Source organism: Tympanuchus pallidicinctus, unplaced genomic scaffold (assembly GCF_026119805.1).
Source record: "Tympanuchus pallidicinctus isolate F22 unplaced genomic scaffold, pur_lepc_1.0 scaffold11, whole genome shotgun sequence".
Lineage (NCBI taxonomy): Eukaryota > Metazoa > Chordata > Aves > Galliformes > Phasianidae > Tympanuchus > Tympanuchus pallidicinctus.
Genome location: NW_026294627.1, coordinates 12042000 through 12057071, shown reverse-complemented (window position 1 = coordinate 12057071; position 15072 = coordinate 12042000). Strand labels below are relative to the sequence as shown.

General features: G+C 39.6%; 1 protein-coding gene across 3 annotated transcripts in view; it reads left to right on the top strand.

The window, feature by feature from the left end:
• The window catches only part of PDGFD (platelet derived growth factor D), a 137624-nt gene that overhangs the window by 95317 nt on the left and 27235 nt on the right, over positions 1-15072 (top strand). For all 3 annotated transcript variants that reach the window (XM_052670943.1, XM_052670942.1, XM_052670941.1), the window contains 2 exons: positions 9090-9149; positions 14666-14867. In XM_052670943.1, the coding sequence (XP_052526903.1) occupies positions 9090-9149; positions 14666-14867 (262 nt within the window). The remainder of the gene's footprint in view (positions 1-9089; positions 9150-14665; positions 14868-15072) is intronic.

The following is a 15072-nucleotide window of genomic DNA, read 5'->3' as shown; positions in this document are numbered from 1 at the left end:
TGTATTCAGTCTGAATGTAAATAATAATGTGTCATGCAGTAATGCTGACCGAGTAAGCACCTTGCTTGTTCTGAGACTGATCTCAATTCCATGTTTTGGAAGGATTTCCCAAACAAATTCCAGAACTGATAAGATCTGTTTCTTTAGTTAGGCTGTTTACAAAAAGGGGGCAAGATAAAGTTGTTTTCTTTTTATCTAGTCTTCATTCACAGTATTATCCATAATTGATGTTCAGAAGAATGGTGCAAAAAAGAAATGAGAAGCATGACTCTACCTAAGGTAACGATACTTAGCTTGAACAGCAGTGTCATTCTGTGCAATAGATTTGAGTCTGAAAGCCCAGTCTGAAAAGTTTTCCTTACTACTAGACCAAAATTAAAAGCGATTCCAAGCAGTCCCCCTTGCTATTCAAATTAATCAACTGCTTTTGATCCCATCAAAAACCTGGAAAAGCTAAGAGAAATGTTCTCGTATTCCTCAGAGATTATGCATTCTTGCTATTTTTATGATTGCTCTTATCATCTTAGAAACTTTATATAGAAGTTCTTTTATGTTGTCCTAAAAAACGCAGTGCCTTCCAGTAAAGGCAGGAGGGTGAACAAATTGTTTTGCTTTGCATTATCTGTGAAACACAGCACACGCTCCAGCTGCATGCTTACTGCAGAATTTAACGGCATCCTCTGGGAGAGCGCTCAAAAACAAATGGATCCTTCACAAAAAAATCAATAGGCTGGGATTGCTGTGAGGACAGCTAAGGTCCCTTCCTGGTACCTTTTTTACACTGTCTCCTCATCTTTGGAATTAAATTTGCTTAGCTCCATTAGAGTTTTTCATCATCATTATTATTCCCGCTGCTTTTTCTCCCACCCCTCATCTACAAATGTGACTGTGCATTTCAGAGCACTTAGCAAGTCCGCCTCATAGAACAATGGGAAACTTGGAATATTAAATGAGATTAGGCTGTTTTTGTTAATGATTATTTTCGAGTGACTATACAATGTGCATAAATCTATAAAAACAGGTAGAAACCCAAATGGAAAGAAAGAAAATGAATAGTTGTCCCCTTTCCTTCTAACCATGTACCAGGGCCCTGAAGCACATTCCCTTTTAGGATAAGTCAATGCCAACAAGAAGAACCCGAAATAACCAGCTGTCTCTGCCTTCTGTTAACTCTGGAGGACTTTTTTGCCCACCTGGACACTGCAGGGCAAGCAGAGTGTCAGCTTTCTCAATTTTGCTCAGGGCAGATTCCACTGTTACCAGGGAGCTGCTTCCAAAAACCCTGCAAGTCAGCATGACAGAAGTTCACTAAGGTCCTCCTCTCAAGGGCACTGGACTCCAACCTGGAAGTTTGCAGCTCGTGGGGACACTTCTGCCCAATCTCTTGCTTACCTTTCAGCTGCATGACACCATCCACACCCCCCGGGCAGCTGTGCCCCCATAGGGCACCACAGAGAGATCAGAATGCTTTTAAATTGGGCAGTATTGTGGTCAGGTGCACTTCAACACCAGAGATGGGCACTGCAGACCGCCTGCATGAATCACAAAGAATTGCTACCAACAGCCAATCTCTCTTCCTATACAATACAGAGAGCACGGAGAGCAGCCACACTATTAACTTCACACACCTGAGTTGCCTGGAGTGAGATATGCTGAACATGGGCTCTTATGGGCTCCCATAGTAAATGCAGAAAAATATATAGCATCAGTGCTAGGAGAGTGGCCAGGGCTACTGCACGCTCATTAGTCTGACCTAGATAGCATACAGGGCACTTGACTCTGGAGAATGTAGTTAAAAGTACAGGAAAATAGAAAAAATCCATATCTGTTTATTAAAGGAGCTCCTGTGAGGCATAAAGAACAGAGAGGAAGGAAGTTCTGTACAACAGAACTAACCAGACTTCAGAGGAGGATCTCACCTGGCATCATGCAGAAGACACTCACTTAACTGGAGGAGGTGGCAATTAACAGGAGATGGCAATTAATAAAAGAGCCTCTAGGCAGTTGAAGAGGATACAGTTTGCTGTAATACAAGAGGGAGTATCCAACAAGGGAGAGCTCACTAACGGGAGTTTCTAAAGGGTTGGTCTTATGATCAGTTTTATTTTTGGCCCGAAGGACAAGAGCACAACCTGTCACTGTAGTGTGTTAATGAATTTTGCAGCACACACAGAGCTAAAGTGCATTGCCCATGAACTGGAAAATCAGAATATCAGAGAGGAATACTGGGTGACCTTGAGCACCGGAGAGCTGGTTTGCAGTGAAATGCAACCGTCCATAAAGATCAAGGAGATCACTCAGAGACTAATAATAAAAACGTTGGTTGCTAAATGGTGTCTCACTGGTTAGCATAGTTAAGGAAGAATATCTGTGGGTGTACTAGGCATAGAAGTACTAATGAGGCAGCAATTGCACTTTTCTGGGATACTTTCTGTATTCCCCTTAACACAGAGCAAACACATCTTTCTTGGACTGTGCACAGGGAATGGCCACAAGACAGTCTGCAGAGCAGAAGACATTTCTTAGTGAGGGCCAAGACAACTTGGCTTGCTTAGCATAATAAAATGGATGCTGAGAGGAGATAAAACATCTCTTCAGAAGCACTGCAGGAGGAACACTCCAGAGAGGAAGAAAAGGACAAAGCTGGCACTTCCGTAAGTGCAGTAAAAATAAATTTGGCTTGGAGACAGCCATCCAATCTGAGGAGCTTGAAAGAAGAAAGAAAACCTAACTAGGTTCAAAATGAACTGAGCTACTGATGATGATGGATCTGCTTGAAATCATTAGGGTTTGGAAGAGGCTATGTGGAAAATTGTGTCAAGCTGTGCACCCTAGTATCTAAATGCACTGGTAAAATTTAGTATTCTGATAAAAATGATGACGGGGGAACTGCAGATACTTGCAGTGAAATTGGGTTAGCTTATATTTTGCTTAAGTGCAGCATGCACTGGATTTGCTACTAACAAACATAATCCTATGTACGCAGACATCTAAGGATAGGAGTTTGTGGTGAAAGAGAAATCAAAGCTAATGCGTGCTTTGCGCAGCAAAGTCCCATGCACTCCCTCGTGGGTATATGCATCAGATGGGGTGCTCATGGGCAGCTTAATGCTGGGTGACATCCGATTTTTCAAAGGCACATTTATTGTCTCATTTCAACGAGTACTGTCTGACCTTTTACAAGGATCATTTAAATGTCAGGGTCTTGGCCACTGTCATGCTATACAACCAGCAATGTTAAATTCCAAAACTAGATGAAGGATGAAAAGAAGTATTGATCAAATATCTATAAATGTATTTTTCTGTTTCAGTCTTACTTTTACTTTAGATGTATCAAACTGCAGTTAACCTAAATCATTATTACAGACTCACACTTCCAAATTTTAAGCATCTTATGCTTCGTGCTCAGTTATAAGCAATAAATGTGTCAGAGCAAATCAAGGGTGATTTTATATATCATTTTGCACTAATGTTAACTAGTCATAACTGATAAGGTTGTACCACTGATATGTAGTGGCAATTAGACTTCAGAAACTAATTTATGCTTTCTTTTAAAGGACAGGGATCATAGTATCATGCTTGGGATCAGACACTTGGTGGAGGCTGTCTGACCTTTTGTTACTGACCTTGGAGAAGTGGTGTTGTGGATGGCATGCCTTATAGGACTGCACCAAGAAATAGAAAGGAAAATTCTGTAAGGTTAAAATTCATTTCTTGTCTATTCCAGTAATAGTTTCCATCAGAGGTAACGTGATTGTACTTCCAATTTGAATATGACTGGCTTTAGATTAGAATCAGAGTCATCGAATAGTTTGGGTTGGAAGGAACCTTTGAGATCATGTAGTTCCAACTCTCTGCTATAGGCAGGGACATCTCCCTCTAGACCAGGCTGCTCACAGCCCCATCCAGGCTGGCCTTGAATGCCTCCATGGAGGGAGCACCCACAAACTCTCTGGGAAACCTGTTCCAGTGTCTCACCACCCTCACAGTAAAGAATTTCTTTTTGATACTGCCTAAATCTAACCTCTTCCAGTTTAAAGCTGTTTGCCCTCATCCTATTACTACATGCCCTTATAAAAAGTTCCTCCCCAGCTTTTCTGTAGGCCCCTTCAAGTACTGGAAGGCCGCTATAAAGTCTTCTTACAGCTTTCTCCAGGCTGAGGACCCCCAGCTCTCATCCTGTCCTTGTAGGGGACCTTCAGCCCTTTGAGTTACAGTTCTGATTACAGCTTCCTGATTTTGTTAAAGTCTTGCATTGCTGAAGAAAAGACCATGTTATCATTGGTAATGGCCTCTTGGAGCTAACTACAGGTTGTTACCTGGAGAGACCAGGTTAGGTGAGCTCTAAACTTGCAAGGCACTATCCTCCACTATGTTCTTTTGTACAGCATGATTTCTACATTACAAATAATCATTGTTTTACTCTTTCCAAATTCAACATCTTTTATTTTGAAACCCAGACACCAGAATATTATGGAGTGGTGATTTGGCCATCACTGTAGATAAGAAAAATGTAGCCTATCCATCCCCAGTGAGTGGTTTCTTGCAGAAAAGAGGTATCCTTTAGCATCTTTAGGAAAAGTAGTAATAAATATCATTCTGATAGGAAAGTTAAAACCTCATAATGTGATGGATTGAAAACACAGTAGCGGTATTTCAAAGTGTACATCTTTATCTTTTTATTTATCTTTAAGAATAGAAATTGGACTATACTGAAACACTGCATGGGAAATTATTATGAATCAGTGGAGGTGTAAAAACCTGAGAATTTGTAACAGCATTATCTTTAATGGAACTATGACTTTTATTTTGCCTATTACTTGTCCTAACAGTGCTGCTGATACACAATATATACTGAGTTTGTGTTTTATTTGCTAGAAACATCTGTTGCTTTCTATATAAAATCTAATAACAGTAAATTTCAGTGTTCAGAGAAAACAATGGCATTAATGCTTGTTGTAGGGGCCAAAAACAGAAAAAAAGAAAGACCTTATTGCAGTTAGAATAGTTTGATATAACTATATATTAGTTATATATTGCAAGCTTATCTGCATATCGGCTACCTGTCTGCTCACAGCTCTGATAATGCTGTGCAATAAATGCATTTTGAGTATTGTTTTAAAATAGCTGCCATCAATTTTTCTCTTATTAATTTCAATGTTCGGATAATTTCATCTCTTCTTAATTTATCCTATTTTTTCTTACAGGGCTGCCACTATCCCAGCCATTCAGTTTTATGCTTTAGTGAAAAATCCTGATTTCTTTCTGTTTCTGCTCTGGAACTCTTTGAACATGCTCCCTTTTGCTCTCATTTGGCTTTGCAGAACCTGCTTCGTGGCTGAGCATATCCCTTAACACTACTACTCAACAAACCTCTAGAAGCAGCTTCTCTGTTAAGTGGTTTGAAGCTGACATCTAAATACTACGAATGAACCGTGCGTAGAGCTGTAGCAGCACTTTCAGCTTCTCTGTGCTATTTTTTCCTTTGTTACACTCATCATTCCCTAGTTTCCTTAGCTCCTTAATTTCCATAAAGAAACAAACTTTCACTAAATCTAGTTAGCCCCAGGGCCTGCAGATTGTGACAAGCGATGAGTTTGCAGAGATATGGGGCTGCTTCCTTCATCTGGAGGGAGAGCTGCCAGTGCTGTGCCTGTGCTGTTGTGGTTGTGGGCTGTCCCAAGCTCCACACCTGGTAAGACCTCCAGCACCAGCATGACACTGGTGATTATCATTACAGTGATAAAGCGTGTAAAAAATCAAGGACTGCAGAAATACCAGAAAGCGCTTCTTGTTTGTAACGTGAGGACCAGATGGCAATTCAACATGGCTCTGAAGACTCACATTGCTGGATTCATGGTACAGCAAAGGGAGTCGTGGACAACATGCTTTGCAGGCTGGCAGGCTTCCAACAGGCCCAGCCTCAACCCTGGCATCTTCCTCATGTCTCCTCTTCCCAATGACCCTGCAAACCCCACGGCTGGAGCCTCCCAGCTCCTGAGCAGCCAGTGGTATCTGTCTGCAGTCTCGTGTATCCTTGATCCTTGAATTAGGCCTCACAATCTCCACTTGTGAAAGCCTGTAGAGAAGCAAAATATTGCCTGTGTCTCCATCTCACTGAGATCAGTGCTCAAATACGGAGAGCAGAGTCAGTCTGTGAGGAAGAGAGTAGCTTATCTTTGTCTGAAACGGATCCATGGACAATATGTCAACATCCAAACATGTATAACTCTGAGGACACATTCAGGGTTTGGCTTCCTGAGGTGTAGTTTTGGAAGTTGAGGTACGAAAGGCAGTTTTCTGCAGTAAAAGTAACTTCTATAAGAAGATAAATGAAAGCCCTGTAGTTTTGCTGCTTGTAGAACAGTAATTGCAATGCTTTGGTGAAGTCTCATATAGTTTTGTATTACCATGGTGCACATGTGAACAAAAGTGTTGTTGTCAGGGTGCTGTAGCCAAATTATTGCCGCTCTGTTTTTTCAGCGTTTAGTTTAAAAAGATGTACTTTTTTTAATGTTCTAACTGAAGATTTTAATGGCATTTTAAGTAATGAAGAGAACAAAGCCAAGTGATCATATGCAAATTCACATAAGCAAGGTAGTAAGAACTGAATAGATAGCAGTGAAAATAGATATGTCTTCAGGTTTTTTAGGTGAGAAAAGAAAGAGAGAGTTTTGCAATGATGAGAACCACATTGACATCATTATTTGAAATAACTGCAAGCAGAAGACGTAGATAATAATAAGTTTCAAACTGTAGAAGTTGAAAGCTCTAAAAAGCCAAAAATGACTGCAGCTGCCATAAGCGATGGTGGAACAAAGCCATCTAGTTGTGAATAGTTTATGCAGATGAAATATAATCACAGAATCAAAATGCGCAGTCATCGGGTTTGGGATCCAAGAGGCATGTGTACCACCTGCCTATCTCAGGGTGTTGGAGGGGCTCCATGTCATCAGCCGTCTCGAAGAATCATAGACTAAAGAAACAGCTTTGATGTCTACAATTAGATAGCACAAGGGGGCCATCACTTCAAACTCAAAATTATTCCTTGTCTGCAGTCTTGTCTCCAGGCACTCAATGAGGCAGATTGCTCCTGTTTTGAAATAATGCTTTAGGACTCAATGCCACTTTTTTTCTGGAAATGATAAATGGAAGTTAATGACAGATAGGAAATGATTTCCAAGTTTTGCAACTGGCAACTACAACCAGAGGATCCACGAGCTTTTTAAATCCATTTCTATGTACTTCAGAGCATTGCTTGTCAATAACTGGGCAATCAGATTTATAGAAAACTTGGACAAGGTAATCTACCACTCCTGAATTATTTATGACCTGATCATAACATTTGTTGATCTGCTTACTCATTATAAAATGCCTGCATGGAATAATTTTCCAATAATCTTTTGCTTTTGTATTCACAGAAAAAAATGACCATTATAATTATTAATGTTTTAACAGCCCTGCAGTTTCAGTGATCATGTGTTGACACTACAGTTAGATGGGGTTACTTAACTTCTACTAATCTTAAGTACTAAATAAATCACTATAGTTCTGCTGCCTCATCAAAAGAAAGGAATGGTATAAGGAAGAGTAAGAGTAACAATATTGAATAAACAATTGTATGTCTTTTAGGGCATTTTAATTTCTTTTTATAGCAAACAAAAAACAGTTTGGTACCAGATACGTGAAATTTGTGTCTAAAAGCAACTCTGTTCTTTCTTGGCAAAGAAGGCAATTAATTGATGAATCACAGAATCATTGAATCATTGAATCATTGAATCACTGAATCATTGAATCATTGAATCATTGAATCATAGAATGACCTGGGTTGAAAAGGAGCACTGTGAACTCACAGATTATATGATAATTTTTCTCTTTTCAATTCATAAGAAATAACAAATATTTGCATATATGTATATGGTTCCATGCAGAGTTGAGTCTAGGTTGGACCAGCTGAATAGCCAGTCTTCCATTTTTCCTGTCTAAATTGTCAACTTAAATGCATAGCAGAGACTGAGTCACTGTAAAATGAAATCAGACATTGATCTATCTTCTTTAAATTCTTGATGAATTCCATTATTAGAAAAGAAAATCTTTGTACGCTGTCACTTCAGTCCACTTTCCTTACCTGTCTGTTCATGCCAATCATTTAAGTAATGAGTGCTCATCACTAGTCAGATGAGTGAATTGGGATTCAGCTGACCAGAGATCGATGTCTACACACAATACTGACATCTGTATGTAAGCTAGTTACCTCAGGCTGCCCTTGTGGACAGTGGAGAGGAAAAAGCATTTTCTAGAATCCAATTCACGTCATCCCAGATTAGGTATCTAAAATAGATCAGATGATTTGCATCCTAAAAATGCTAGATTTAGTTTACTGTAAATGGAAAGAAGGCTATCTTAGATGTTTGCTTTATTCAAAGTTAGATGATATAAATCCTATTCTCTTGCTCAGCTTAATCATAAATGCCCAGAGAAGTTGTGATATGATCCCTCTAATGTAAATGTGTAATGGCTATGTTTCTTGGTCTAAATGGCATAGTGCCATTCAGAGCTTTGCATAGACAAGCGAATCCTGTTCAGTACAAAGACCAAGAGCAGGACAGTCATACTGGGACTGCATTTCAAGTGGATTAATTTACTTTGCTTTTTACCATAACTAAGTACCCAAGGTTTGTCCACAGTCTTTCCATAATGGGTCAGTTTGGGAAACAGCACTGCACTCTGATTGTATACATGCAGAAGTGGTTAATACTAGTTAGAAGATATTTGTAATGGTATTGGCCAGATTAGATCCTGTTATGAAGACAAATGTGCATCATATTACAAATAATAATAATACCTGGCCCTGCCTCAGCAAGCTTGCAAGGGTCTTATTCACAGAGAGTGAGAAGGGAGAAACCTGAATGAAAGTAGCATTATGCCATGGAAGAGTTCAGGAATTATATATGGCAATTTTTTTTTCATGGAATAGAATTCAAAGAGATGACATGTTGAATGCTGAGACTTTATGTTCTGTAGTTAATTTAGGACAGTGCCTTAATGTGATTTTTCTTGTGGTTTTTTTTTTTTTTTTTTCCCTTTAGGATGATTTCCAGCATGCAGCCTCAGAAACTAACTGGGAATCAGTCACAAGCTCTGTCTCAGTAAGTAGTTTGTTTCTATTTTGGATTGATAAGCTTGAATCCAAATCACTATTATAGTGCCTATGCAGAGGAACCATGTATTCACCTTTGGCAGATGATGAAATAAGTGATTATCAAACTACTGCTTTTTAATCAGTGTATTTTTAAGGAAAAAAAGATTCAAAGTATGCTATCAGCTGTTGTGACCAGCCATTGGGAAACATTTCTTAAACTCACACTGCCAGGATGAAAATAAAAGACACAAACTCCTTGTAGTTTTCATTTATGAAATGTTCTTGATCTAAATAGCAGACTAAAAACAGACTGACAGAAAAAGGGATTTAGCTTTTCATTCTTCATATAAGGCTTTTTAAAGATTTTAAGATAAGTCATAAAACACTGTATCTAAAGTCTCCATATCCAGCAATGAAATGTGATTCAGGAAGAGGAAAGGGAAATAAAAGGAAAATGCAAATAAAAGGAAAGTAAGAGAAGCAGAAGGGGAAGTGAAGCGTATGGTTATTTTTCTCTACATTGCACTTGATTTGTGTCTTTGGCTAAAAACATGTCCTCTCCCACATTTCTCAAGTAAATTTAAATTGTCAGCCCATATTGTTAGAAGTAGCAATGTAGCATTAGACTTCTTCATATGAGCAGTCCTCTTACACATGTGCTCATAGCAGAATTTGAGATCCATGCTTGGAACATTTATGGAAGAGAGTTTATTGACAGCACCTTTGTTTCAGAAGTTAAGAGGAGATGCCAGTGGAGGAGCAGAAAATAAAAGAGTAAATTCTACAGATTAGTGTCTAAGCCAGACACCGAGCAGAGAGAAAATTCTGTACTGCCAAAATTAAAAGAAGTCAATCCAATCTCATCTGCAGTTGCCCTTGAGTTTGCAGCTACCACTCGCTCTTTGCGATCAAATGCTATGATAACCTTGAACTAATTCTGTTGAAAGTCTTCAGTAGCAATGTTAGCAGGTCGGAGATCTGTCTGTGCCAAGAGGAAGGTACTAAAAGACTGTCTTATTGAAAGATATAAACTCAATTTTCATTCTAATATGGGACTGAAATAAAGAATTTATCTGATAGAATATGTTGTTTAAAAATTTGGTAGGCTGAGGTTCCAAGATCATACCCAGAGAGTGGTGGTCAGCAGCTGAGCAATGAGATGGAGATGAGTGATGTAGTGTCCCACAAGGGACGGTGCTGGAACCAGCGGTCTTCTTGTTAAAGACCTTCATCAGTGACAGCTACAGTGGGATCGAGTGCACCCTCAGCATGTTTGCAGATGACACTAAGTTGTGTGGTGCAGTCAACATGCCCAAGGGACAGTTTGCCATCCAGAGAGATCTGGACAGGCTTGAGCAGTGGGCCCAGGTGAACCTCTAGAAGTTCAGCAAACCCAAGTGCAAGGTCATGGCAGCCTCCACTATCAGTACAAAGTGAGGTGTGGAAGAATAAATCACAGCCCTGCTGAAAAGGACTTGGGAGTACTGGATTGCAAGTTGGACGTGAGCCAGCAATATGCCCTTTTAGCCCAAAATGCCAAACACATCCTGGGCTGCATCAAAAGAAGTGTGCCCAGAAAAGCAAGAGGTGGTCCTGTCCCTCTTCTCTGTGCTGATGAGACCTCACCTGGAGTACTGCATATGTGAAGTCCTCAGTACAGGAGAGACATGGAGCTGTTGGAATGTATCCAGAGGAGGGCCATAGAAATGATCCAAAGGATGGAACACTTCCCTGTAAGGACAGGCTGAGAGACCTGGAGCTGATCAGCCTGGAGAAATGAATGCTCCAGGGAGAACTGACAGTAGCCTTTCAGTATCTAAAGGGTAGCTAGAAGATACAAGGGGACAGATTCTTTAGTATGGTTTGTTGCGATAGGACAAGGGGAAATTGTTTTAAACTGAAAATAAAGGAAGATTTTTATTGAGTATAAGGAAGAAGATTTTTACAATAAGGGTGGTAAGGCACTGGCATTGTTGCCCAAAGAGCTGGTGGGTGCCCCATCCCTGGAGGCACTCAAGGTCAGGCTGGATGAGACTTTAAGCAACTTGATCAAGCCATAGGTTCATTGCAGGGGTGTTGGACTAGGTGACCTTTAAGGGTCCCTTCCAACTCAAACAATTCTATGATTCTGTTAGAAAATGTAAGGCGAGGGCTCCCTCATCAGGTAACTATGAAAATGAGATCACATATATGCTAAACACCATGTTAATTATCGTTCTTTACATCATAAGTGGTACAATATGTCAAAAAGTAATCCAGGTATTTTGGTTTTTTTCATACTGATTTTTTTTTTTCAATTAATTTTCTGCATCTACTCATTTCTAAATATTTGTTGTTAGGGTGTTAGAGGCAGAGAAGTAAAATACCAACGTTAGAGCTAAAATGCTGATGGCAGAACCCAAGTTTTTTCATTTTCTCCAGTTTCATTGTTTTTCCTACACGATCCCCTATCCAACCAAGCATACCATCTTCCATTTGGTGTTCATTGCACCCACTAGACCTTTTTTATCCTCCAAGTAATGTGAAGAGGTTGAACAATTTTTCCAAAAGATACCACCAAGGCAGAAAGTCCAAGGGCTGGGACATTCTTCAAGAGGGTAACATTCAGGTGTTCTGTAGTGGTCCTGAGGGTTCTGAAGGGCAAACCTGGACCTGTCAGATGCTGACAAGATGACATTTTGTTCAGCTGTTAGCATGACTGATATGTTTGTTGTTTCTTTTTTTCCTGAAACCCACAGGTAACACAAAGGACCATTCTAGAATCTGGGTTATTTACATTGCTTAGAATGAAAATTTGAATTTGAACAAATGCTCTCATCCGAGGTTGTATCCGACACACAACCATATTTCATGTTTTCCCTCAGAATGCTAAAACCAGTATTTTTGTCCTTAGCAAATTCTATGATTCTATGATTCTGTGAACATAGAATGGCTAACCTGGAAAAAAAAGTAAACAAAATGCACTCCTTTTTAAGTTAATTTCCTTAATTTGTGATGCATTGTCATTACCAACAAACAACTGGGATGCACATTGACAAGCCTACCAGCTTCACAATACAAATAGAGAACATAATAGAATGGGGGAAATGCGGTAGAAATTTCGAGTAATAGCACTGACAGGAAAGATACCTTTGTATCCCGTGAAACTAAAAATGTGTTTTCAGAAATACAGAAGAAATAAATAATGTGGAAAGTCTTTGCTATTTATTCCTTCTTGCTTCTTGTCCTCTTTGGATGCTATCTCAGAAGCCAGATTACAAGGAGCCAAGCTCTTCTGTAGCCTGTGTTTTGTTCTTGGCAGGACAAAAGAGAGGCAGTTGGGTTGGCAGCTTTGAAGTTACTTTTGGGCCTGTCACATGATAGAGCTGCCAGAAGGTTATCTGAGCTGTTGCAATAATTCCTCTCGATTTGGCTGTCACTGAGAAAAAAGTTAAGCTTTCTTCTTTAAGCAAACTAGGTTGCACAAATCTCTCAAGTAGGGGTTTTTGTGTGAAAAGAAAATGGGGAATCCCTGCTGCCTGTTAGTTTGAAATGCCCTGCAAATTCACAGGCTGATCCACAGATCTATTATGAAATGGCACCAGGGATGACGGTATGTTTGGATTTCCTTGCTGTTCACTGGGTTGCCGGTGCAAACCACTTTTTGTGCTGGTAATTCTTCAGCATCCTTGCACCTTCTACCTCTGTCTCTTCTGAAAGGGAGTGGGGATTGCCAGTTCGTGGCCAGGCTGTGATCACAGACAAGCCATGCACTCTTCTCAATAAGCTAGCTGCATTTTGATGTGTTTTTCCTTTGTAACCTCAGAGACTACATTAGCACACTGCACGATGGTCAGTGACAGCACCCTAGATAGCAGTGCTGTGTTTCACTGGCAGAAGCTTCTCATTTCCCAGGGCGCCCATCTCTTTGGCGGTGGCTGTTTCAAGCCACTTAGAAGTCTGGAGAGAAGGCTTTGAGAAGCCTTCCCTTTTGGGGGCATGAATTTTTACTGCATCTGTACTGCATCTTAGCACTGCATTCTAGAGGCACTGCAGGCATGAATGTGCCCTCTGAAACTTCTTGTGCTATTGATGATAAGCAGCAAGGTAGAACCTGGCTTTCTTGACCATGCTATTGTAATGCTTTCAATTTATTCTCTTTCTTGTACATAAGATTTCAGACTGTCCATATTTTGAAAAATCAAAAGCAATAAAATATTAAGGATGATACGTTTTGTGATACAACTAACAGGCAAAGACAAAACAAATGATTATTTCAAAAACTATTCTAGCAACTCTTGAAGAATTCAGTCCTGCAAATGTATGAGTAACATATGAGATGAGATGAGCCTTTCATTACTACTCGACTAAGTTAAGTTAATCACAAAGATTAATGATTTAACATATGTATTTTCTTGAGAGATCAGGCAAAAAAAAAAAAAAAATGGGGGGGGGGGGAATATTTATTTTAAATATCATATTTCTACTGCATTGCTTCAGAGCTGAGTTTTCAGAAGAAAGTTTCTTCATTTTCCAGTGCTTTGCCCTGATAATTTGACTTATCAAACAAAAATCCAAAGAAAACTCTTGTGTTATAATATGCATTTTACTGGAGAAAAACAACTATTCTCATTGTGGTTCTCCAGAAATTAACAAATGTGCATTATTAGCTTTTCTTTTGCATATTTTACACAAATATTAGGAGGTGTGTTTCGACAAGGAAAAACGTGCCATCAGGGTTCTGAATACTGTGTTTCTAAATCACACAAGAAAAAATTTTAAAGTTAATTCCGGTAAAAATGAAGTAATTGCAGTCTTTCTGTAAAGTCAAACTATGCTACAAATTTAATGAGAGCCAGGTATGCTCAAAAAGTGGTACTTGGCCCTTCCTGCTTAGAAATAATGTTCTATTTGGTATTATATTATTGTGAGGATAACACAATGTTGGTAATCCTAATATTCATTACTATGTTACTGAGATCCAAATATCATGTTTTCATTTTTAAGCATGTTTTTTTATATGAGTGGAAGAATTTATCAGTACTTCATAACATATAATTCTTGGGAATATAAAAAGCCATCTTTTCAAGTCTTAACTGAGCTGGAAGGGGGACACAAAATCTAGAGGAGTTGTCTTTGTCTTTTTCTGCTGCGGTTTCTGAACTGCCTCTTACAGATTTACCAACAGAGCTGGCAGACTGGCAAAGGCATCAACCCAGCTCTGTAAGGCATCTCTGTGCTGTGGTCATGGCCATCCCAGTCATTTCAAAAGGCATTTTCTTTATTTCTTGGCACATGTGCAAACCACCATCCTCTTTGAGGAAAGTTTAAGTTGTCAGTCCATCAGTACTGTCTCCTCCTGGATTCCATTGAGAGTTTGGTGCCTCTTCTCCTTGCAAAATAAAACACAGTCATAATGCTGCCTGACCCAGCTAAGAACTTCAAAAGATGGCCCAAAGTAGGTGAATGAAATGGGAATGTTGTTAATTGTTTTGTATGGTGGTGTAATTTTTCCAAGTACACTGAGATGTATGTCACTCTTAGGGGGTCTCATATCCCTCTCCATCAGTGACCGACCCTACGCTCACAGCAGAGGCCCTGGATCAGACTATTGCTGCATTTGACACTGTGGAAGATCTGCTTAAACACTTCAATCCAGACTCGTGGAAAGAAGATCTCGAGAATTTGTACACAGAAAGTGGCCACCATTATCGAGGCAGGAGCTACCATGATAGGAAGTCCAAAGGTAGGAAAAACCACAGAGTACATCTCTCACGGGAAAAGCAGGTTATTCCTTTGCTCCTCTTAGAAATGTCCTCTATTCAAATATGACATTCTGTTGCCTTTTTTTTTTTTTTTGAGTTATAGGGCAAGGTGCCATCAGTTAAAACCAGGAATAAGACATTTAAACCTTACTGAGTAGGATATCAGCTTAGAAATCTGAGGAATCA